Below are 26,142 nucleotides of genomic sequence, written 5' to 3'. Positions count from 1 at the left end.
GCCTTTAGAAGCGACTTTGATAGAATAGACGTTCAGAAGCTTGGGAGTTAACATTATTTGCACAGCACTCAGCAGACAGAAAAATCAGGCTTTATGGGTGTCAGAGATGAGACAGACTGACTGTAGAACAGATTGACTAAAACCCACAGGATTTCCTCCTCCTCCTCCCTCGCCTCTTTCTTACCCATCCAACTCTCACCCCACCAAGGGATTGGGAAAAGTTTTTATCTGTCTTGCAAAACATGAAATGTGACAATGAGGGTGATTGTTTCTCCAGCAGTGTAAAAATAAAAGCAGCAAATAAGCAAATGCAAGCTAGTGTGTGAAGTGCCTGAGCTATGTTAAGGGGCAGCTTGCTTATCCCTGCTCATCAGGGTTTAATTTCTACTGTCATTGAGGCCCATGCACAAATCTCTCTGAATTATTTCCAGCCTGTAACATGTATTTGGGTCTCGGTTCTGGGAGAGGTTTACAGCACTATGGTGCTCAAAAACTTCCTCAGCGTTCAGGCAAAAGCTAGTTTATGGCGACTATGCTTAAGCACATATTGTGGGTTCAAAATGCTTTGTTTTAGCTGTAGTTCCCTAGCCTCTTTCATTACACTCCAATCTGAGTTTATGCAGGATCTCACCTTGACCAGGGCTAAAATGATCTGACACATATTTATATCTGTGTTAAAAAGCAGGATCACAAGAGATAGGTGGAAAGATTGTTCCATGCTGGGTTACTCAAAGACGACGTTTGCCTATTGCTTAGAGTCGTGCATCTCCTGTATTGGAACCTTTATAAGTTCACGTTTACTCAGGAGCCAAGGGTAGGTTTCAAAAGCAAGGGTTACAGATTTGGTGGTATATTGCACGCATGAAATGAAAAGCATATCGCACAACTACTTTTTGGCTGTGACATGATCACAGCTAGCTACTGACATATCTTTGAATGGAGGCATTGCACACCCCAAGCCAGCTGTGTGACATGTTTTTCATTTAGTTAGTGTGCATAGCACATGGCACAAGTGCTGCAACCCGCTTGTGTTCTGCACAAAGAAGTTCCATTCCCTGGGCTGTTCTTCCTGGGCCATTCATGAAGAGTTCAGGGAAAAGTGAATCCATTTTGCTTATCCTAGAAATTAGGCATTTCAAAACAGTGAGGCCAAAGGGCTTCACATTGTACAGTATGCCCTTTTCTGATTGTTTGAAGAAATACAGGGCCACGCTTTCAAAAAGCACTGCCATGACTTAGACGCTTCTGAGGAGTTTACCTGTAATTGTTAGACTTCCAATTTTTTTATGAAAGCAAACAAATCATGTTAGGAGGTGAAGGATGTCCAGAGGGAAAAGTGAAAACAGAGGTGGAATTACTTCTGCTGAGGCCCAGATAGCCTTTTTTAAAGGGTTGCCGCTGGAATAATAATGTGTTAAAGACAGGCCAGTGCCAGGTTTTCAGAAGAGCTGAGCTCCGAATGAGGCCCCACAATACGTGCCCACGTACCCAACAGAGCTCAGTACCTGGGGGGCATGTTGGTTACTGAGCTGGCCCTAAGTGTCACAATGGGAGCCACTAGAGCCCACATCCTCACAGGTAGCTTAAGGCACCTAGCTGCTATGGAAATTAGTGGGAATAAGGCACCTACGTACCTCTGAGGATCCAGGCCTGAGTGACAACGTGGCCCACAGCATCCATACATGCTGCGAACATGTCCGGGGCTTACATCATCGCTTCTCTGGGATTGTTCATGGTTATGTTAACAAAACTAGATGGAGAGCTGGTGATTCATTGGTAGCCATGCGGAGTATATAGCCACAGGTTTCAGGTGGGTTGCTCAGCTCAGCTAAGCCATAGTGCCGCTCACCACGGCCTGTCCTAGCCCTGCTACACTACTGTTTTTAGCTTTATCTCTGCAGAAGCTGGGAATCACACCCACCTGGGCACGCGCCCAGTGGTGAGCTAGAGCCGGTTCACAGGTTGTTAAATTTAGAAGCCCTTTTAGAACCGGTTCCAAAAGGGCTTCTAAATTTAACCTCCCAAAAGTGGCACCTTAGGTGCTGACTCCATGGGTGCTCCAGCCCTGGAGCACCCAAGGGGAAAATTTGGTGGGTGCAGAGCACCCACTGGCAGCTCCCCGCCCCACTCCCGGCCCCAGCTCACCTCCGCCTCCTCCCCTGAACGCGCCGCCCCGGTCTGCTTCTCCGCCCCCCCCAGGCTTCCCGCGAATCAGCTGTTCACGCGGGAAGCTGGGGCGGGCTGAGAAGCGGGCGGCAGCTTCGCACTCAGGCCCAGGGAGGCGGAGGTGAGCTGGGGGGAGGGGGCGCGAGGAGGGTCACTCGTGCTGCAGCAGGTAACCCGGGGGGGCGGGGAGGGCGCGCAGGGGAACTGTTACCCTCCCCAGCTCACGTCCGCCTCCCTCGGCCTGAGCGGGAAGCCTCTGCCTGCTTCTCAGCCCTCCCAGGCTTCCCGCCGAACAGCTGGTTCGCGGGAAGCCGGGGGAGGGGGCGGAGAAGCAGAGTGGGGCAGCACGTTCAGGGGAGGAGGCGGAGCGGAGGTGTGGTGATCTGGGTCCGGGCGCGGGGTGGGGCTGGGGCGGGGCAGGGAGCTGCCTGTGGGTGCTCTGCACCCACCAAATTCTCCCCGTGGGTGCTCCAGCCCCGGAGCACCCAGGGAGTCAGCGCCTACGGTGCCACTTTTGATGTGATCAGTGGGGGGAGCGGCCGCTCCCCCTGCTCCTCCCCTAGCTACGCTCCCCAGCCCCTAGGAGCCAGAGGGACCTGCTGGATGCTTCCTGGGAGCTGCCCCAGGTAAGCACCTCCAGGACTCCCCACCTCGCCCCCCCCCAACAGGTGCCTCTGGCTCTTAGGGGTGGGCACCCACTATGGTGGCCCACGAGACCCTCCTGCCCAGTTCTGGGGGCAGTCAGGGGACAGGGGAGGGGGGTGGATGGGGCAGGAGTCCCGGGGGGTGGGCAACGACCCCCTCGTGGGGTGAGGAGGGAACCCGTTGTTAAGATTTTGGCAGCTCATCACTGCACGCGCCCCGTTGGCCTGTGCAGTAATCCGCCACTGCATGTGACAGGTTTCACTGAGGAGAATGAGCCAAGCCAGATCCACCTGTGGCTAGTTAACCCACCTGTGGCTAGTTGCCTAGGCAGCAGGGTGACAGTTAATTAGATAAGGAGCACCTGAGCCTAATAAAGGGTTTGGAGCATGAACTGGGCATGGGACCTCCCGGCTCAGCAGAGAGCAATGCACTGGGGAGGGAAAGACTGTCATCTGGCCACGCGCCCAGCGGCGACCCAAGCTCCGGCCAGGGAATTCAGCCTTAGGGTGCTCAAGGGGAGAGACATGAGACTGATTAACCCAAGGGCAGAGCGTTCCCGGTGGAATAGCCATCTGAAGCTTTCGTTTACGTTTTCGTGTTGACCTTTCCTCTTAGCTAAGTGAGATTTACATGAGTTGGCCCCCGTGCGCCCTCTTGTGGCCAGGGTGCCTCTGCACTGCTCTTCATTCTCCCTCTTCCAGGCCCTTTTACAGATACTCCACACGCTTGCTTGTCCAATCACCACCCTTACTGGCGTCTGGGTCGACGCAAAGGTAAAACGCCAAGTCCCAAAAATCAGGCCCCGCGGCATAGCTTTTACCTCAGAGGCTGGCGGAGCGAAAGGGTCCCTCGCTGAGTCCTTGTTTGATGAGTTCTTAGGGGGGCGACCCGCCCTGGGGTTTGGCTTGCAGCTGTCCTGCTCGGAGCTGACTCCCTGCAACAACTGCTTCAGCTCTCTTATAAGGAACCAGCTGCTTGAGGCTCCCTCCCCACAGCCAGTGTCTCTGATTAGCTCATTTAGCAAGTCTAGGCTTCAAGTCTCCTGTAGGCAGCTCCATCACTGAGACCCTCCGAAGAGAGCACTCTTTAATACTAGAAAGGCAGTCTTGAACTTGTTTATACTCCAGGTGAGGGGAACTTGTGGTAGGGGGTCACCTGCAGTGCCACGCCTGACCACAAAGGGTAAACTGGAGCGACCTCCATGCCATAACACCATACACTAACCCGGTCACGTCTCTCTTTGAATGACACAGGTGTGAGGTAACTCAGTGGGGGGGGGGGGTAGGTGGATTTCTCTGTGTGTGCTAATCCCTGCTCCCACCAGAGGAGGAGTAAGGAGAGATTACTTTGGTTATTCAGGTACTCACCCAGGGACCTAAAAAGCTTTTAGGGACCAAAGTCTTCAGCCATGGCCCCTCCTTTTAGACTTTACACACCCCGAATTGCCCTTGCTCCTACAGATCTGGGGGCAGGCATGTGTAAATTGTGCCTCCGATGTGCCAAAGTGGTAATGCTCAAAAGCTGCATGAACATAGTTGCGTGTGCACAAATGGAGACTAAAATGAGCCCTTCTTTGAAAAATTGGTCCTTAAAGATTTTACTTAATTGCACTTGAATGGCCATATGGGGTCTCTCTAGCCCACTGTCCTGTCTTCTGCTAGCAGCCGGTGCCAGGTGCTTCAGAGGGAATGAACAGAACAGGGCAATTACAGTGTCATCTTCCCCTGTCATCTAGTCCCAGCTTCTGGCAATCAGAGGTTTAGGGACACCGAGCATGGGGTTGCATCCTTGATGATCTTGGCTAATAGCCATTGATTTACCTATCCTCCATCAATTTATCTAATTCTTTTTGAACCCATTAATAGTTTTAACTTGTAGCTTCCCTTTAATACAATTTAATGCTAAATCTCATCAGCTGTAATAGCTAAGATGCCTCAATGTCAGCTCTTCTGTGTAGCCATAAGTGTTGTGAATAGGGAGTGCAGGACTAGGAGGACCAGAGGAGTTTATATGCTGAGTCTAGATCAAAATTAGAATTCATTCCAGGCAACAGCACCAAGCTCAGGGGACAAAACAAATTCCACGCAATCATTCTTTGTCTTGTTGGTCACTGGTATGTTGAGTTAATATCTGCAAGAAGTGACATCACCTCAGGCCAGTCACCAAAAGGAAATAGTCAGTTTGGCTTGGGATGAGCCAGAGACCTCTTTGAAGTCATAAGAGGCTTCACCACAAATCTACTGCTGTAGATATTTCAGTGATGGGCACTATAGATACTCAGGGAGGAATGGGGGGTTTACACAGTCTAGAGGAGGGAGGTAGAGATGGTTTCCTGTAGGGAGCTGAAATTTAGCAAGGGTGAAGGAAAAAGCACTCCCTTTTCTATCCATGCTGTCCCCTGAGAAGACTACCATCACCCCTCATCTCCAGGCAGAAGCGGGATTAAAAAACCGGGAAAGTACTTCTGATCATGCTAATGAAACCTTCCCAGGGGCAGTCCACAGCAACCCACAGACTTTGTCCAGAGCCGTGCTGTGCAGTGACAAATCTGTTACATTAATTGTAGAGTAGATATTAGTACCCACCTTTCAGCATCCAGCTCTGAGCATTAAACTAATTACTAGGTTCCAGCACTGCATGGCTTCTCAGCGGGAAGACAGTGCCCTATAAATCATCATACATGAGCGGCATTTAGCCACAGATGTAAAAAATGTCAGTCTCTCTCTAAATATCCAGTTGCTTTGTATTCTGAATACTGCCTCTCTAGGTGACATTTTCTTTTCTCTTCAAAAGACAGTGCCCCTTTTTCCTATAGGATAAAGAAGGTCTCGTATCAAAATCAATGTTATCCCTGTCCATCATCCATAAGCAATTGCCTGGTAGATCATTAACATGGGAGTTCTTAAGAAGGCTAAAAGAATGAGAACTGTACAGGCTAGAAGCAGTTGTCTTCCTTTAAATACTGAACCTAGATCCAACTTCTGACAACTACCAAGATCTTTGTTGGCCTTCAGTTAGAACCATTATTTCTCTCCATATAGCTGATCATCAGCCATTCTCCTTACATCCTTTCCCATAACTATTATATACCACCCCCACCCCACCCCACCCAGCATTGCCCCTACAGCTGTGATCTTTTCAGATCATTCAAACTGGGAAGTCTGGGGCCTGGTATATTCCCCCAAAGGGAACACAGATTCTGCAGCAAGTGGCATTCAGGAATCAGTATAGGTGGGATTCTTCCCTTGAGTCGTAGTGAACCAAACCCCAACATGCTGCTAGAGATACTGTGGTGCTGAAGATGTTGTGATCTTTACAACAAGATAAAGAACCATCCTACTGTTTGCAAAATTGGTGGATTTTCATGCTGGTGTCCTATTTTCTAGTTTTGGCAATTATATTTTATAAATTACTGGCCTAAATTCCACCTCCATTTCAAACGGATCTGCTATTCTCTGTCAAGCCCTAAACTTTTGTGTAGAAGTGTTGTGCACTGTTAAATAGCTGCCATGATCCACCCCAGAATTAGCTGCATTTCAGTGGTCAGGAAGTTCCTTCACAGTTAAACAGTGTGTGCATGTAATTTGTAAAATGCTTTGTGACCCTTTGGATTGCAAGGTGCTATGTGAATGCAAGACAGTGGTTTATTTTCCCGAGGTATATAATATCCAGATTCCCCTCCTGTTCTCCCAGGATGGGAAGCCATATAATTCCTTAACGCTTCCTCCAATATGAACACTTCAAAGCTATTTAATTTAATGGACACTTGCTTATCTTGCATATAAGAATTCTAAAACCACATCATACGGAGGAGGAGGGAGTGTAGCAGAACCACATTACCAGGGTCTCATTCTCTGCGCTATATAGGTTTTTATGCCACCCTCATCACCGGAGTATCTGAGCACCTTCCAATACTGTATTAAGCATGTCACCCTCTAAGTGGTAATGTTCTTCTGGACTATCTGCATCTGATTAAAAATGCTGAAGTGAATCTTTGCTTCACATATTTAGGACATTCTGAAGTATCCACCTCTCATCTACTGCCTTGAAGTGAGAAGAATGGATTTAAACAATCCAGAGTATAATGATATCTAAAATGAGCAAGGAAATGTCTCTATGTGTCATGCAAACAAGCAGTCCAGCTGTTAGCTCACACTCATCACATCCCATCTACCCTTTCTACACTCTGCCAGTCTCAGAAAGATCATCGTGCATACTCTGCTGGTGACAGCCCTGGCAGGTATTGTAATTCTATTGGCCAACAAGAAATGATGGTAGTTATGACAGTATTTCAGACCTGTAACTAATAGCTCACAACATACTTTTAAGAAAAAAAATACCACATTTTTGGATCAGAGATGCAGAGGAATAGCGTGAATAGCCATTTCTCATACTGAACAACACCTTCCATAATTCCATGTTTGGAAATATTAAATCTGCTGCATACAACATTTGTCCGCCAGATACGACATCTTTCTGAACTCCTTGCCGCTTGTAACCAAGAAAAAGTGTGTTAACTCTTGGTGTCCCAGCCAAAATGTATGTAATTCACTTCCTATTGCATTGCAGTCTGTTGTTAAACTGCTGTTGCCAGAGGTGGCTGCACTTTAGTAATGAGGGAAGCCGTTCTCTCATATTACATAGTGCTTTGGAATCCTTTAGAGCTATAACAACTCTAATCGTTTAGCTTAAACAGAAGTGTAAGGGATGACTTAATCACAGTCTAGAAGTATCTACATGGGGAAAAAATATTTGATCATGAGCTCTTCAATCTAGTAGACAAGGATATAACACTGTCCTCTGGCCAGAAGTTGAAGCTAGGCAGACTCAATCTGGAAATAAGGCATGTATTTTTAACAGTGATGGTTATTGACTATGGGAACAATTTACCAAGGGTTATGGTGAATTCTCCAACATTAACAATTTTAAAATTAAGATTGGAGGTTTTTCAAAAAGCTCCGCTCTAGGAATTATTTTGGGGAAATTCTCTGGCCTGTGTTACATAGGTCAGACTAGATGATCACAATGGTTCTTTCTGGCCTTGGAATCTATGAATATGTAATATTATTGCTTTTCATTATTTCCCTAAGTGTAAAGCAATGAGCATTGTATGTAGTGGTGTACAATAAACAGGCTTCAACATAGAAATTATGGAGTGAATACTAAAAATACAAAAGTTGCTGGGAGAAAAAGACAGAACCAGAAGTAGTGGAATTGTCTTATCTCCTGTGGAATATGAAAATCAGCAAGGGAATAAGGCTCTTATTGCTCTGTCAGGCATATGGCACAGCCTCAGAGGAAGATATCTGCACATCGCTGTAGCCGTTGTTTCATGTTTGGTCTATAAAATGATGATGATACCCTCTGCTGTCACCAGAGACAGAAGGACTTTCCCTTGGCACCTACATAGTCTGCACTTCTTGTGAACAGTTTTATACAAATAAGACACAAGGTGGTTAGCATGGCATTATAGACAGCTGCTTTACTCTAGTTGAATGTTGTTGTTAGGCTTCGTTCTGCTGTGTGATGTGAATTAGTCTGGCGAGCATCTTGAGTTTTACCCCGGTATAACACCATTGATTTCAGCAGAGTTATTCCTAATGGACATCAGTATGATTGAGATTGAAATCAGGTGCTTTCCAAACAAAAGGGCTACCAGAATGTAGGCCTAAATTTTCAAAAGTGACTATAAATTTTGGGGTGCCCTGCTGGAGACACTTTAAACAGGCCTGCCTTTAAGAAAACAGGTGCTAAGCACTTGTTACAAATCAGGTGTTTTACCTGGGTCTCAGATTGTGCAGTCATAAATTCAAGTGTCCCTCAGCAGTGGGAGGCCAACAGAAAATGTTACAAAGGCAGAAGGAAGCATGGATAAGGAGGACACAGACTGGAGAAGAATTGGGGCACGTTGCTGCAACTCCCCCAACCCTAAATGCTCCATCCACAAATTTCAAAATGTTCAGTTTAGTTCTGCTAATGGGCCAAACGTTTCAATGCTTCGCTGGCGCCCAGACACACTCTTGGGTCTTGAATGTGGGGTGGGAATACCATTAGAATGGGCTTTCTGGCAAGGCTTGCCTTGTTTCCAGGTTTCATGCAAGCTGGAAATACCATGAAAACACTAGCTCTGTGTGCGATACCGCTGTGCTTCTGCTTCCGATGCTGCCTGAAATCAGATATGCAGCCATTTAAAATGTTAAATCAACTTTTTCTAACCTCAACTCATGAAGTTTGTGAAACCCCCTCGAACACAGTGGTGTTCTTTGCCTCCCTCTAGTGGCTAGATCACATACACAGATTTACGAGGTTGCTAGTGCCTCCATGGTTAGTGAACCTTATTCCTTAGCTCAAGCAACAGAGCCTCCCATTTTTATATCCAGAAGCTCCAGGTTGAAGTTCCCAAAGGCAACACACCCAGGCGCATCATACTCGGACTTTGGTGCCAGTTTGGCTTAGTCCTTATTTTTATGAAACCAGTTGGCCCATCCCCAGTTCCTGGCCAGTGTTAAGGAGTTCAGTCATTATTCTTTTCACATTGTACCCTGGCTTATTACAGCTTGCTGGAAACTTTTTGATTTTTATTGCATTGCTAATAAAACTTAATTCTGCTGGGGGGGGGTGTTCCACCCCACACACACAGCCTGGCTTTACTGAAATTTTATGAGATGTGGCTTTGAGTACAACCAGCTAGTGGAGGAAAGATGGTGTGCACCTCTGAGATAGGTTAAGTGACAGCCTTGATCAATCAGAGTAAATAACAGCAATGGTGACATTTACTGGGATTTAGTGAATCAAAATGGGAAATGTTCTGCATTCAGTCACTCCAACCCGGATCCGTTTACCCCTGTTATTCCCCTTCTGTTTAAACCTACGCTCGCCAGTTTATGGAGTCAAAAAGACGTCTGTAAAATCTCTAAGCAAGTTTAATACGAGCGTGTTCTGAGTTCAAGTAAACACCCTCTCCTTCTGCAAGAAAAGCAAAGATTTACCATGAGGGGGCTTCTGAGGGAAGTAGATTCAAAGAGAATATTCTACACCATTATAGTCTTCTTCCACTTGTGTTTAGATCAAGACCTCTGTGAACATCTTAGGTGGCTGGCACACCAAGGGGGATGTGGGGGGTCAGGAGCCTGAGCCTCTCCATGTTTCCCATGCTTTCTGCCTCTTCAGCTCCTGGACTGAGAAGGAGGTGGAGAGACAGAGAGTCAGGGCTCTCTGCCTTTCCAGCCCGGGAGCCAGGAGGAGGTGACAAGGCCAAGTCAGGGTGCTCAGCCCACCAGCTCTCCCGCAAAGCTTTTGTCAGTTTCTCGGGCGGAAAGCAACAGTGACAAGAACCTTCCAGGCTGACAGCCAGGGAGCCTCATCTCCATCTTCCTGAAATTTATCAGCAATACTGAAATTCTCACTGAAAATTTCAGCTTTGTGAAAAGGGCATTTTTCATCAGAAAACGATTCAATTAAGAAAATTTCAATCCATTTTATAAGACCCACTTCTGTACCATTAAGGTCAATGGGAGTTGACCTGCTGGGACAGGGTGAATAGCCAGGAGTTATTTATGTTACCCTCCAGTTACTTTCTCCGAAAAATCTGACCTGTGTTTGGGCATGTTTTAGTGATTAAAAATAATACTTATTGAGTCAAACTTGACAGTCATTTTATTTGACTGACGTGATCAGTCCCGCCTGCTTGTGCCACCCAGCTACATAGTGAATTCTTTAAACACAAGAACAGTCTATTCCCTGGGACAAAATTAATCATAGATTTGCATATGGAAGAACTAAATGGACATACTTTACATGACTTGGTGAAAGTGGTACAAGGGGGAAGCCTAAACTACTATAGTTAGGTTCATACTCTGTCTCTTTATTCACTGAGTTTGTACTCATTGTCCACCACACACATACACACACATCATTCCCTTCCCAGTAAATAAACAAACCATTTCTTTACCACTGTCTATGTATTTCACTGTCTTGTGAAGTTCTAACCCATACCACCCATACAGAACCTTTCCAGTTCATCAGCTGGGGTGTAGGTTTGCTTTTGAACAATGCCTAGGACATCCCCGCACTCTCGTGAGACACAGAAGACAGAGGAATCATAGAATATTAGAGTTGGAAGGGACCTCTGGAGGTCATCTAGTCCAACCCCCTGCCCAGAGCAGGACCAATCCCCAACTAAATCATTCCAGCCAGGGCTTTGTCAAGCCTGACCTTAAAAACTTCTAAGGAAGGGGATTCCACCACCTCCCTAGGTAACGCATTCCAGTGTTTCACCACCCTTCTAGTGAAAAAGTTTTTCCTAATATCCAACCTGAATCTCCCCCACTGCAACTTGAGACCATTACTCCTTGCCCTGTCATCTGCTACCACTGAGAATAGTCTAGATCCATCCTCTTTGGATCCACCTTTCAGGTAGTTAAAAGCAGCTATCAAATCCCCCCTCATTCTTCTCTTCCATAGACTAAACAATCCCAGTTCCCTGGGCAGACATTCACAGCCCCCCAAGACCCTGTCAAGCGGGTGAGAACAGGCTCCCCACAAATATCTGCCTTTCAGGGTGGGGGCCAGAGAGAGGCAATACCTCCCCAGAGATCTTTCCGTGAGCAGCGTAGTGACAAGAGACAGGGGAGAAGGCTAGTGGTCCCAATGGGTTTCCTTGATGACTGACTGTGCAGAAAGGCATAGAGGCTAAACTCTCTTTCCTTTTCCGGGGCGTCACTGAGGGACACAGGATGGGACAGAAGGGAGAAAGTGGACACGGCTACTACGTGGGAGTAACTTGGAGACTTCAGTCTCCTGGGCTGTCCGACTAGGGCCTTTCGCCAGCCCTACCTTCCCTTATAGAAAGCAAATGCGTAAAACATAAAAGTAATGAAAATTTGCACCTTTGCAAGCCGGCTTTCCCCCCAAAAAATCACCTGCATCTGTCACTAAGGAGCTGCAGGAGGAAGCTAGGAGGTCTGATCAGCTGAATGGTATGACAGAAGGGCATTGAGCAGTTCCCTGTGCTTCTGCCCTTGGTTCAGTTGTGCAGCAGCTGGAAAACTGTACTTACAGAGAAGGAAAGGGAGCAAAAAAAACCACTGCAGCTCCCAGTGCATTTGTTCTCGCTCCAGCAGTCCCATGGGTGACCCACCGTATATTTTTAGCTCCTGCATATCTGAAATACCACCGGGATACTCATTAGATAAAACCCCTGTGGGATAGGAACTGTGAGGGTTTTTTGTTTTATTTAATTGCTCGCTTCAGTACAGATGGCAAATCATGGTGGGAGGCTCCAAGCCCAACCCCTTGGGAAGAGAGGGAGAGCCAAGCATGGGGGAGGAGGCAGGGGGGAGGAGGGGAAAAGTCAACCAGGTGATATTTTAAAATCTGCCTGCTGGGCCCAGAGGGGGCTGGAGATGTTAAGGTCATTCACAGTTAGAGCTGTGTCCTGGAGAGTGAGAGGGAAAAAAAGGTGTGTTTTCTCCTCTTGGATCGTTAATTGCTTGTTAAGTCAGCTAACAAATGCACACATTGACGGATGGCCCCATGCCCTTTCAGTTCAGGCTTAGTGGCTTTTTATATTATTATTTTGCCTGCTACATCTATGTCTATTTAAACCCAGATTTTGTTGGATAAAATGACTCTCAAAGGAAAATAAGAACTATTTTTAAACTGTTTTTGGTGGATAACCTGTACAGCAGAAACATTAAATGATTCCACCTCCAATTCCCCTTCTGTTGCCCATCGAGATTCTGTTTTCTCCACTTTCAGAGCCACTAGGAGAGATGCTTTATCTCCCCAAAAGTTAATTCCCCTGGGTGAAGTGGAGCTGCAGGTTCTGCTGGTTAGTCAGTGCCAAAGAACCTCCCTGTCCTGACTGCTTATAGATTCACAGATTCCAAGGCCAAAAGGAACCACTGTGATCATCTCATCTGACCTCCTGTATCACCCAGGCCAGAGAACTGCCCCCAAAATAATTCCTAGAGCAGAAAAACTGAAAAACTTCCCATCTCAATTGAAAAAATTGCCTGTGATAGATAATCCACCATGATCCTTAGTAAATTGTTCCCATGATTGACAGAACAAGGAGTAATGGTCTCAAGTTGCAGTGTGGGAGATTTAGGTTGGATATTAGGAAAAACTTTTTCACTAGAAGGGTGGTGAAACACTAGAATGCGTTACCTAGGGAGGTGGTGGAATCTCCTTCCCTAGAAGTTTTTAAGGTCAGGCTTGACAAAGCCCTGGCTGGGATGATTTAGTCAGGGATCGGTCCTGCTTTGAGCAGGGGGTTGGACTAGATGACCTCCTGAGGTCCCTTCCAACCCTGATATTCTATGATTCTATGATTAATTACTCCCACTGTTACAAAATTATGCCTTATTTCCAGTCTGAATTTGTCTAGCTTCAACTTCTAGCCATTGGATTACGTTTCACCTTTCTCTGCTAGATTGAAGAACCCATTATTAAATATTTGTTCCACGTGTAAAAATTCATAGACTCTAACCAAGTCACCCCTTAACCTTCTCTTTGTTCAGCTAAATAGATTGAGTTCTTATCTGGGCATCCAACCCATATGAGGATCAAATAGTCACTATCACAGGAGCCGTATCAGAAATCCGTTTTGTTTCCATTTCTCCTGCATCATCACTGTTCATTTATGTCCTCAGTTTATATCCTGCTGCAGCATGTCATAAATCAGATATGCAATGACATAAGTAAAGTAAAAGTAAAAGGCCTTGAGTAAAAGGCCTCCTCTTAAATAATAATACAGCAGGTCCAAATATGAGAAGTTCTCTAGTTCAGCATGCAGACTCCTAGAGTAGGGGCAGAAGGATCCCCAGCATGTCTCATAAAAGCTGAGAAGGATTTACGACAGTGTGGCAAGGTACAGTATTTTAAATATGGTTTTGACACCACAGAGTTCATGGTAACCACTTATATTTATATAGTCTCTTTCCTCCATTAGGATCCCAGCTCATGTTACAAACTGATTAAAAGGAATCTTTTCACATCTGCCACTGAAATGCAGTCATCTCCAGGGTTGAAACATGGCAGCTGGTTGAAAGCACACAGCAACTCTGCAAAACAGTTTGGGATACAATGGGAAGAGCATTGTATCCAGTAGAAACCTCTGGAAGACCAGTGTAATTAGGCAGAATATACTAACTATACTTACCTGAGTTGGAATTTGGTCAGGTCAAAGCCTTTAGCATCCTGACTCTTGCAGAAGGTTCAATGGAATCCTTAAGACCACAACTGGTCAGGACGCTGGCTTAATAATGACTTGGAGGGGAAAGGGACATCAGCTGATTGCCATCACTTCCTGCGCCTCTTCTCTTTTCCTTTGTGCTCCCCCATGTAAGTACTGACCACACATAAGCTATGAGATCTAACAAAATCACAGTCCAAGGTAGATTCACTACTGGCAGTTTTTGTAACTTTTACAAAAGTCTGGAAAGAGGGAAAGAATTTCACATTCTCAGCACTACGTGGATTATTTATGAATATATCAGCTGGAGCAAGATGACCTCTAGGATAGAAACAAGCCACCAAGATCAACTGAACTTACCAAGGCTCTTCATTTGTCTTGGTTTGGGGATGTGTCAGACACTATTTTTGGAATTGGTGGCGACTCTAAGAGGCTAGAAATATTTCTGGCTATGAAATTCAAATCTAGGTGATCTGTGATGAAGTCTTTATGTTCACAAAATATTCAGTGCATCAAGAATTCAGCCCAGAGTATTTTATGCACTGAAGTCTTCATGAGCTGTGCTGAGGTTTCAACAGCCCATAAAGACTTTATGGGCTGGAGACATCGAGCACTGGTCTGGAATGCTAGAGTCTTCAGCAGCTGAAGTCTCCACGGCTGAAATCTCTATGTACTCAGCATATGTGCACGGAGTCTTTAGCAGCATAAGTGTTCAGCAGATAAAGACTTTGTGTGGTGCCTTTAAGGCAGAGCTCTGCATTCAGGGTGTTGTGGAAGTGGAGAGCCCTGGTGAGAGCTCCATTATGGCCTCACTATTAAACCCTACTTGAAGAGGGTGCAGCTTGCATGCCTCTTTATGTAGCACTAGCGCTGTTGGCTATTTGAGAGGCACAGAGTGCGCCCTATCCCTTCTCATCCACACTGGCAATTGCAATAGCTTTGCAAAGTCAGTATATTCACACGATTGCAAGGAGCACATTATACCTCACCCCTACACAGATGTGCAACGGGTGGGAGGATATCTGTGCACCTTGGCAAGATGAAGCACAGTTAAACTTTATATCCCCAGGTCATGGCAGGTTCTCAGCAATGGGAGAAGTAACTATGAAGCTAGTGGAAGTTAACTTGACCACACTCAAAGTGGCTGCTACCCCATCCCTGTAGTCATCTGAAATATCAAAAATACAGTCTTTGCTGGAACACAGTTCTACAAGCGTCTTTTTGGAAAAACCGCCTGAATCACGGATGATGGGTCTCCCAGTCTGATTCTTAGTCATTATCCTGCAGCGCTCGTCTGTGCAGAAGTGACCGTAAGCGCTTTGAGGCAGAGACCGCAAAGGTCTTTCCATCATAGGTGTGCACGGTGCATATCACAATGGGAACCAGGTCCTTTATTGGGTCCTTTGGGCACTACCGCAGGACAAATTACAAATAACAATGACGGGGATTTGTAGCTCAGTGGTCAGTGGCTACCACTTGAGGCTGTTGTGAAGTTTTAGTTGTGGTCAAGAGACATGTTACTGCAATTTGACTGCTGGCTCTAGTGTAAAACTCTACAGCAGGAGGGGGGAAAATACTGCAGCTTCCCTTCTGCCATAGCAGTCACTGTGTCGTGATATCTCAGGTGCCTTCTTTCACATCCTTAGTTCTGAACCAGTGAGAGAAGAAGCAAGATAAACCTGAGTCATTTTGGCATTGAGGGTAATGGGAAATGTCAACATGGAGGGATACATTAAACTCCACTCTCTCTCTCTTCCTTTCTAATCACCCTCTGGACGTAAGAACATAAGAACAGCCATACTGGGTCAGACTAAAGGTCCATCCAGCCCAGTATCCTGTCTACTGACAGCGGCCAATGCCAGGTGCTCCAGAGGGAGTGAACCTAATGGGTAATGATCAAATGATCTCTCTCCTGCCATCCGTCTCCACCCTCTGACAAACAGAGGCTAGCGACACCATTCCTTACCCGTCCTGGCTAATAGCCATTAATGGACTTAACCTCCATGAATTTATCCAGTTCTCTTTTAAACCCTGTTATAGTCCTAGCCTTCACAACCTCCTCAGGCAAGGAGTTCCACAGGTTGACTGTGCTCTGAGCGAAGAAAAACTTCCTTTTCATAGACTATCAGGGTTGGAAGGGACCCCAGGAGGTCATCTACTAGGGTGATCCAAGGAATGGAAAACCTGTCTTATGAAAGGAGACTCAAGGAGCTTGGCTTGTTTAGCCTAACTAAAAGAAGGTTGAGGGGAGATATGATTGCTCTCTATAAATATATCAGAGGGATAAATACTGGAGAGGGAGAGGAATTATTTAAGCTTAGTACCAATGTTGACACAAGAACAAATGGATATAAATTGGTCATTGGGAAGTTTAGACTTGAAATTAGATGAAGGTTTCTAACCATCAAAGGAGTGAACTTATGGAATAACCTTCCAAGGGAAGCAGTGGGGGCAAAAGACCTATCTGACTTTAAGATTAAACTCGATAAGTTTATGGAGGAGATGGTATGATGGGATAACATGATTTTGGTAATCAATTGATCTTTAAATATTCATGGTAAATAGGCCCACTGGCCTGTGATGGGATGTTAGATGAGGTGGGATGAGAGTTACTACAGAAAATTCTTTCCTGGGTATCTGGCTGGTGAATCTTGCCCATATGCTCAAGGTTTAGCTGATTGCCATATTTGGGGTCAGGAAGGAATTTTCCTCCAGGGCAGATTGGAAGAGGCCCTGGAGGTTTTTCACCTTCCTCTGTAGCATGAGGCACGGGTCACTTGCTGGAGGATTCTCTGCTCCTTGAAGTCTTTAAACCATGATTTGAGGACTTCAATAGCTCAGACATAGGTGAGAGGTTTTTCGCAGGAGTGGGTGGGTGAGATTCTGTGGCCTGTGTTGTACAGGAGGTCGGACTAGATGATCATAATGATCCCTTCTGACCTTAGTATCTATTAATCTAGTCCAACCCCCTGCTCAAAGCAGGACCAATCCCCAGTTTTTGCCCCAGATCCCTAAATGGCCCCCTCAAGGATTGAACTCACAACTTGGGTTTAGCAGGACAATGCTCAAACCACTGAGCTATCCCTCCTCCTGTTACCCATTAATTTCATTTGGTGGCCCCTAGTTCTTATATTATGGGAACAAGTGAATAAGTTTTCCTTATTCACTTTCTCCACACCACTTATGATTTTATATACCTCTATCATATCCCCCCTTAGTCTCCTCTTTTCCAAGCTGAAAAGTCCTAGCCTCTTTAATCTCTCCTCATATGTGACCCGTTCCAAACCCCAAATCATTTTAGTTGCCCTTCTCTGAACCTTTTCTAATGCCAGTATATCTTTTTTGGATGAGGGGACCACATCTGTACACAGTATTCAAGATGCGGGTATACCATGGATTTATATAAGGGCAATAAGATATTCTCTGTCTTATTCTCTATCCCCTTTTTAATTATTTCTAACATCCCGTTTGCTGTTTTGACTACCACTGCACGGACGTCTTCAGAGAACTATCCATGATGACTCCAAGATCTTTCTCCTGATTAGTTGTAGCTAAATTAGCCCCCATCATATTGTATGTATAGTTGGGGTTATTTTTTCCAATGTGTATTACTTTACATTTATCCACATTAAATTTCATTTGCCATTTTATTGCCCAATCACTTAGTTTTGTGAGATCTTTTTTGAAGTTCTTCACAGTTTGCTTTGGTCTTAATTATCTTGAGCAGTTTAATATCATCTGCAAACTTTGCCACCTCACTGTTTACCCTTTTCTCCAGATCATTTATGAATAAGTTGAATAGGATTGGTCCTAGGACTGACCCTTGGGGAACACCACTAGTTACCTCTCTCCATTCTGAAAATTTACCATTTATTCCTACCTTTTGGTCCCTGTCTTTTAACCAGTTCTTAATCCATGAAAGGATCTTCCCTCTTATCCCATGACAACTTAACTTACCTAAGAGCCTTTGGTGGGGGACCTTGTGAAAGGCTTTCTGGAAATCTAAGTACACTATGTCCACTGGATCCCCCTTGTCCACATGTTTGTTGACCCCCTCAAAGAACTCTAATAGATTAGTAAGACATGATCTCCCTTTACAGAAACCATGTTGACTTTTGCACAACAATTTATGTTCTATGTGTCTGACAATTTTATTGTTTACTATTGTTTCAACTAATTTGCCCAGTACTGTCGTTAGACTTACCAATCTGTAATTGCCAGGATCACCTCTAGAGCCCTTCTTAAATATTGGCATTACATTAGTTATCTTCCAGTCATTGGGTACAGTACCTGATTTAAAGGGCAGGTTACAAACCATAGTTAATAGTTCTGCAGTTTCACATTTGAGTTCTTTCAGAACTCTTGGGTGAATGCCATCTGGTGACTTGTTACTGTTAAGTTTCTCAATTAATTCCAAAACTTCCTCTATTGACACTTCAACCTGTGACAATTTCTCAGATTTGTCACCTACAAAAGACGGCTCAGGTTTGGGAACCTCCCTAACATCCTCAGCTGTGAAGACGGAAGCAGAGAATTCATTTAGTTTCTCTGTGATAACTTTATCGTCTTTAAGTGCTCCTTTTGTATCTCGATCGTCCAGGGGCCCCACTGGTTGTTTAGCAGGCTTCCTGCTCCTGATATACTTAAAAAACATTTTGTTATTACCTTTTGAGTTTTTGGCTAGCTGTTTTTCAAACTCCTTTTTGGCTTTTCTTACTACATTTCTACGTTTAATTTGGCAGTGTTTATGCTCCTTTCTATTTACCTCACTGGGATTTGACTTCCACTTTTTAAAAGATGCCTTTTTATCTCTCACTGCTTCTTTTACATAGTTGTTAAGTCACGGTGGCTCTTTTTTAGTTCTTTTACTGTGTTTTTTAATTTGGGGCATACATTTAAGTTGAGCCTCTATTATAGTGTCTTTGAAAAGCAGCCATGCAGCTTGCAGGGATTTCACTCTAGTCACTGTACCTTTTAATTTCTGTTTAACTAACCTCCTCATTTTTGCATCGTTTCCCGTTCTGAAATTTTGCATAGTTCCCCTTTCTGACATGATAAATAATCTGTCAGCATTGTCGGCATTCCATTGACTTCAATGGAGCTACAACAATTTACCCCAGCTGTGGATGTGGCCCTGCATCTGCTAGTAGCCAAGCTGCCCTGAGGACTCCGCACTTCTCTGCAGTGAAGTCTTGCCCCTCCTATCAATTTCCCCTAGCGACTTGTCTCACTTTATCACTGACTGCGAGATGCCTTATCCTGTTACTCTTCTCTGCCAGCTGCTTGGATGGTCAGTGTCTGAACTCAGCTAATGCAGCAGCTGTGTTGGGAATAACCAAATACCGTGCAGCTGATGCACTGGACTCTCTCCCTGGGGCCAGTTTAAGCACTTGAGGCAAAGCATTACAAGCGAAGGTCACTCAACAGGTTCACCGAGACCAGAGACCACATCAAGAAATTAATTATATATTCTAACGAACAGCTTTCTCAGCAGAGCTGTGCGGAACTAGTTCTCGCTGTAATTGTTTGTGTTTCGGTGTATTAACGTTCAGCAGTCTAGTCACCAAGAGCAAAACTTTCCAAAATATCCTTCAGCTACTGCATGTTGTTCTCAGCACAGTGGTCTGCAACGTGACCCATTTACAGCTGTCCAAAAACACAGAGGGCCAGCGCAAAGCCTATTAACTATTTAAATCCCACTTAGGCCTTATTTTGAGTGCTGCATACGGCCAGTTCTGGCTCTCTGCACAAGCATGAATTACATGCGAAATGCATTCATTCACTTGGAATTGTCCAAATGCAGATGACATTTCCTACTTGCAGAAAATTCCTCTGGGTGCCAAAACCATAAGAAAAACTTCCTGGGGAACTGGACTGATGCCATGGGATAACATATTAACTAGTCACACCTCTAGAAAGATGAGTTCAAATTCCAGGTTCCACATTCTAATCCAGGCTACACCAATATGAAAAAACCCTCCACTGAAGTAAATGCAGTTGCTCCAGATTTTCACTGGTGTAAATGAGACCAGAATGTGGCTGAAAATCCCTTGTGATTGCTCATCCGTGACACTAGTGTCCAGCATTCCCTCACTGTGAAACATCTAGGATTGTGACAGCACAGGGTCTGATGGGCTAGGCATGAAGGGTGCAAGTAGGATGCTGGACTGGAATAGAGGACGAGGGTGGCAGGTCAAGACTGAGGTGCAATGTGGAAGCCCATGACTAGGGTGGGAGTTGCAGATGGAGAGCAAAGTGTGTTGTCAGGACTCTGTCTGAGAAGGTGGCTGAGTGCCTACACTACGCAGGGCCTGAGCGTGGGCTGCTAATCTCTCACTTTCATAAATGCCAAAGTCACCCAAATCCTTTTTCTTTAGAAAAAGAAAGAAAAATTGCCTGTTATGAAAATAGGGAAGGGAAATCAATAAAAATACATGAAACTAGATCATAGGGAAGCCCTATTGAAATCAGTTTGTGAGCAGAGGATTCTGATTTGGCAGATATGAACCAGTTCTTGAAACCATGCAATTTGTTATCCTAGCAAAGCTTTTTGGTGTTTTACACCAGCTGACACTAATTACATTTTTATTAATGCTTTTAGGAATATATTGTCCATGATGAGTTCCAAATGATCTTTGGACAACACTTAACAGCCATAAAAAAGAAAGTGATACTAGAATCTTAGAGCAGAGCAAATAGTTGATTTTTCAGTTGGGTGGCTGAACCAAATAAATCGGAAAAAAATATTAAATTTCAAATCAATCCAGAAATGATATTTTTCTCACTGAAAAACCCCCCAAAAATTTAGTTTTGGGTTGAAATAAATGTTTCATATGTAACTTCCCCTCTCTTCCCCCTCCCTAGGCAGTTGTCTCCTCTTGTTTGTGGTCATCCTGTGATACACTGTAAATTCATCATGACAGGATATCTATCTTCATCCAAATTGTGTCGCACCATGTACATCTGCAGCATGTAATTATTATTATGAATTCTCAATAATGTCATCGTATGCTGGTGTGAAATCATGGGAAAGAGGAAGTAGTAGTAGACAAATCTGAAATAGTCTAATAGGCTGTATTCTACTTATCTGATCATACGATAATCCTCTTTACTTCGGTGGGGTGACACATGACTAAAAGAATTTGGCCCAGCCCATACCTCACTTTACTGGTAATTTACATACATACGTAACTGCACTGTATCTGGGTTATTTGCGTTGCTGAATAGCCCATGAGATGTACATACATTATACATATTGGTCCATTTGCTAATTGGACATACTTCACTACCATAACTTTATATAATGTGGATTGTGCAAATATGTACTAGGAGACCATCGCTTCCTAATGGCTTCTTTGACACATCCTCATTCTAGCCTTAATTCTGGCTACTCTACTGGATGGCTCTGCTATGAATCCTAAAACATGACTCAAACTTGTGGGCTCTAAAGCGGAGGACTCTCTCAATTATTTAGGAGTCTCAAGAAGGAGAGGACAATTCTCCAGTTCCAGAATACATCTCAGCAACTCATGTGACCTGTTGCTTCTTTCCTCTCTAGGCTGATGCTAAGATGGTCTGTGATGTAGTAAGTCGAATGGAGGACACAGAGCCCTTCTCCCCAGAGCTGCTGTCAGCTATGATGAGACTCTGGGCAGATTCTGGAATCCAGGAGTGCTTCAACCGGTCCCGGGAATATCAACTTAATGACTCTGCCCAATAGTGAGTATCCCATTCCATAGGTTATTATATCAGAAGGAGGGGAAATGTTGCATTTGGGCTCATTAAACTTTGGTCTGAAGTGTCCTTTAAAATGCTCAGGTATGTCTTGGCAATGACGCTACTGGAGATGTTTAAAGATTGGGGTGAGTGTTGTGTTCCAAGCTATCAAAGTATCATGCAGAACTCCACTACAGTCTAATTCTGATCCAACCAGAGTTAGTCTCTTTGCCCAGAATAGTTCATCCCAGTGCTTGATCTGGATGTTATAAAGGGAATGTCTCCAAGTAGCTTGCTCTATACACTGATCTAGTGGATCCGCTCATGTGGATAGTTGACTTCTGGACTGTCTGATAGATAATAGCACACTTTGTTTACCTGCTTAATAGGACAAATTGTTGCACAATGTAGTTGATTCAATTTCCACCTCCCTAACAGAACCTATTATGGAGATAGGCCTCCCAGAAATTCAGAGACAGACAGATTATAGTAAAAATAGGTGAACTCTTTGCTGTTACAGTGGTGTTGGTTTCCTTGTGTTATTGGTATTATTCTTAACAATGAGCTCAAGGTGCACAGTTAGGAATCAGATCCAAGTGTTCACAAAGATCACAAGTGTTTGAGTCTAGGGTCTTGGTTCACCTCATTCTGACGATAGGAGGGCCACCAACAAACTTCTGATCTGGACCTACGTCCAGATATGAATTTCCCAGAGTTTGATGCATTTTGATTTGGACCCAGCTTTAATTGTTATCCATCCAACACTAAATCTGTCTGCTTCTACCTAACGATTGACACTAAAACAACTTCATTTTGTAACTTAATCAGTGATGCTGTTTGGGTTGTTTAGCTTCTGTGATAAAGCCTGAGATCAGACATTCTTCAGTATAGAGCAGAACTTCACACCAAAACACTGGGATTGCAACTGATCTCACTATGTTGCATCACGGCATGATGATGCAATGTGATCAGGCACTTACCCATGTCAAGATGGGAACATGCAAATGTTGTGATGTCATGACCCAGCATCCTCAGATCAAGATGCAATTATTTTGTACTCCAGAATGAATGCAGGGGACTGGACTAGATGACCTGGAGGTCTCTTCCAGGCCTATGAAGCTATAAATAGCTGATGTCCCTAACATTGTGCCAATTCTAAATATCTATTGTATGGATATTCACATTTAATCTGTTTAATTATTCACTCTAACAATAAAACATAGCCATTTTTGCCAACACAGATTTTCATGTTTCCCTGATTACGGCTGTGCTGGCCTATATATATATATATATATATATATATATATATATCCTCCAGGAAAAGTAACAGTAGGAAAGTATTCCTGTATTTTCAATCTTCTTTTAATGCTATTTAGCAGCTGGAATTAAGGGGGAGTAGCCCACACCAGATGACCAGCATGCTCTGCAGAGTCCATCAGCTAGTGGTCTGTGGACCGGCAACAGATTGGAAATTTCTGTGCTATATTTTCAGCAATGATTGTATTACAATCACAGCCAATCAGAATTAATTTCAATGGAAGATGTGTGACTAACTCCTTTGCAGTACTTTGAAAATCTCCAGAGTGTGAAAGAGACAGAAGGAGGAACTAAAGATTGGAAGGAACAGAAGAATTAAGGACTGATCCTGCAACCCTTATACACAGGAGTACCCCCTTGAAGAAGATGGAACTACTCGGCTAAAAGTTGGAGGATCTAGGTCAGCAAGGCACGCTCATGCACATCAGTCACCAGTGAAGGAAACTAGTAGCTTTAAAGGCCTTCACTCTTTCTATTCATTTGTCCCCACCGCAGCTACTCTAGCCAGATAAAATCTGCACCACTCTCCCATAATACCGGCTGAGGATTTTATTGTGGCTGGAGAGTTGTTTCTTCAAATTCAACATTATCTTTAGTTTAAACAGCTAACCCAATGAAGTATTTTGCATTTTCAGATCTGTTGTCATTTAGGAGTTGCTGATGGTTTAGTCACCATAAGCAGAGATCCCGTCATAGGACAAGGGCACTGTAACATTTCCGGTACTCCTCTAGGCCCTGGTGCACTATGCCAGATGGTAACACAAGTGACAGTTCAGTTGGTGCTTATTAACACCGAGTGAATCTCTTTTTTAAAGGCATATTTTTCATTTAACCCTTGAACACCTTTTTTTTGGTTTCATTTTTTAATGTAACTAATATTAGCTTTAAATCACCAGCACATACAGAAATTATTTCCTTTTAATGCAGAGAAGGATTGACTCCAAATCATATCAGAATCAACTTCCCCAAAGTTTGCAGGTGTTTGGATGTAGTGATCCGGCCTGCACCTCTATAGGGACAGACTTTTGGTTTGGGCCCATCTTTGTATTAAACATGTAGCCTGGTATCTATGTAGCAGAACAGAATTGACAGACAGAAATATGTTTCATATGCCAGGGTAGTCCAAGGCACTTCTCAACCCACTGAATTTGATAGTGCAGTCATTATATAGCATTATATAGCAGCCTGTATGAGTGGGATTTTCCAAAGCACTCATGTTTGCCTACCTATGCTGTTCCCATAGCAGTCCACGGTAGACCTCCCACTCCAATGCCGAGAGTCCCAAGCTATCTGTCCAACTTAGGCATTTCAAAGGCGCTATCATTCTTGGTATCTCTACACTGTTATGTGCTCCGCCATCCCTCAGATGCAGCCCTGTCCATTACCATCTGTTTTATTAATTGAATGGACATTAGCCAGGACACTATGATTGTCCCCTGCTTTTTTCTACATGTACCAGGAAATCTCTTACCTTCTACATTAGCAACCTCCCTAGAATCTAAGCAACTAGAAAAGCACCTTATTATGTTACCCACTGGCCAATGCAGAATTGTTCCCTATATCATGTCCTCTAGTGCTTTGTCCAGTATAGTTTTAAATGTCATAAACCAGGAGGCTCCTACTGCTTCCGTTGGGAGACTAATCCACAATCTAATCAATAGCACAGAAGAGAGAGACACACTAGCATGGGTTTTATTAGCCTAAATTTTCCTATGGTTAATTCCATCCCAGTACTCACAGACTGTACCCTCTTGTACTGCCCTAAACACAATGTACATTTGCAGTTCCTCCTCTCCATCAAAGATGGGCAGAAGAGATCTGGGTTTCTACATCTAATTTATACATATCCCTGCATAGGGCTTTTCCAGAGGGTTTTGGTTTGGTTTGTTTTAAGTCTATAAAATCAGCCCATCTTTATGGAGGGTCTCACACGCATGCTGAGGAAAGGGGGGAGCTCTGATTGCAAGGGGAAAAATGGGAGAAATAATTGATGCTCTATAAGGGGCCTCTGGCATCTTAGACAGCACCTTCCATTAAAAGTAAAGCAATAGGCAAAGGAAGGAAAGGGTAGGCCATTAAAATGCTGCAAATGCTTCTGTCATTTGGTGGTGGCTTTTTCATCTATCTCCAGGCAAATTTATGGGTGGATTGCGTGCTGTATCCCTAATCACCTGCTTTTGGTTTCTTTCATTCCCACTCTATCTCCTGGTCCTCCCTACCACCACTTTTTTTATTTTTTAATCTTGCTGCCTACAAGCTGTGGCGACCCCGCTCATAAAGAAAAGCCTTGGGCACTCCTCGTGTCTTTTTCTTGTACAGCAGGACACCTTCAGTTGGAGTGTATTTGTGCTCAAAAATCATACAATAAGTGTTTCCTTTGGGATTCTTTAATCTCTTACTTTGGATCAGATTTGAAAAGTGAAAGGTCTTTCCTCTCATCAGATTCCTAACTAGGCAGGTTCAGTTCAGGGCGCTGCGCAGGAAGAACCGGATTTTCAGCACACGCTACTTTTGAATGTCCCTATGGGATGTGCGCACACAAACTGAGTAGTGAAGCAGCACATGCTCTTGGCTAGATAGGCAAGAAGATGGGCAATTGCACATACATAAAAAGGCCAGAATCCATTTCAGGTGGACATGGATATCCAGGTTATTCTCCTCCTTATTCCAAGAAAACAGAATGATCATCAGATATGGCCAGGGCCATGAAATTACAATGAAACTGTAAAACATGTATTGACTTTTTAGCAACATGCCCAGCAACTATAAAAGCTTAACATTCCCAGGGTCAAGAACTCTGTTGGCAATGAATTTTGGAAACGTTACATTGAGTTCAGAATAAAATATTGGCATCCTGCTTACGGCCTCAGCTGCACAATCCTCTGGAGAATGTTTTCAGCTCCACTCTCTTTGAAGGGGAATCTGCTTGAGATATTGGTATAACCTTCATTCCAAATTATTACTGTACCACATACACCAACCAACCCCTTCTACGGAGAACAATGCAGGGGTGTTAGAACGCGCTGCAAATCGCTACTAACTTAAATCATCGTATAAGGAACAGAAGTAGTCGAGCGATCTCTTGAACGGCAGCCTAGTGA

At 44.3% G+C, this 26,142-nt stretch overlaps 1 protein-coding gene across 8 annotated transcripts in view; it reads left to right on the top strand.

The window, feature by feature from the left end:
* GNAO1 (G protein subunit alpha o1) overlaps positions 1 to 26,142 on the top strand; it is a 253,722-nt gene that overhangs the window by 182,029 nt on the left and 45,551 nt on the right. For 3 of the 8 annotated variants that reach the window (XM_077830869.1, XM_077830874.1, XM_077830870.1), the window contains exon 6: positions 21,631 to 21,727. In XM_077830869.1, the coding sequence (XP_077686995.1) occupies positions 21,631 to 21,727 (97 nt within the window). Of the gene's footprint in view, positions 1 to 10,354; positions 10,381 to 12,623; positions 12,644 to 12,880; positions 12,902 to 15,870; positions 15,885 to 21,566; positions 21,728 to 26,142 lie in introns of all 8 variants that reach the window. The other 5 variants (XM_077830871.1, XM_077830873.1, XM_077830867.1 and 2 more) reach the window with 5 other exon arrangements.

This window comes from Eretmochelys imbricata, chromosome 12 (genome assembly GCF_965152235.1).
Source record: "Eretmochelys imbricata isolate rEreImb1 chromosome 12, rEreImb1.hap1, whole genome shotgun sequence".
Taxonomy (NCBI): Eukaryota; Metazoa; Chordata; order Testudines; family Cheloniidae; genus Eretmochelys; species Eretmochelys imbricata.
Note: the sequence above shows the minus strand (reverse complement) of the source record. Positions and strands in the feature narration are given on the sequence as shown.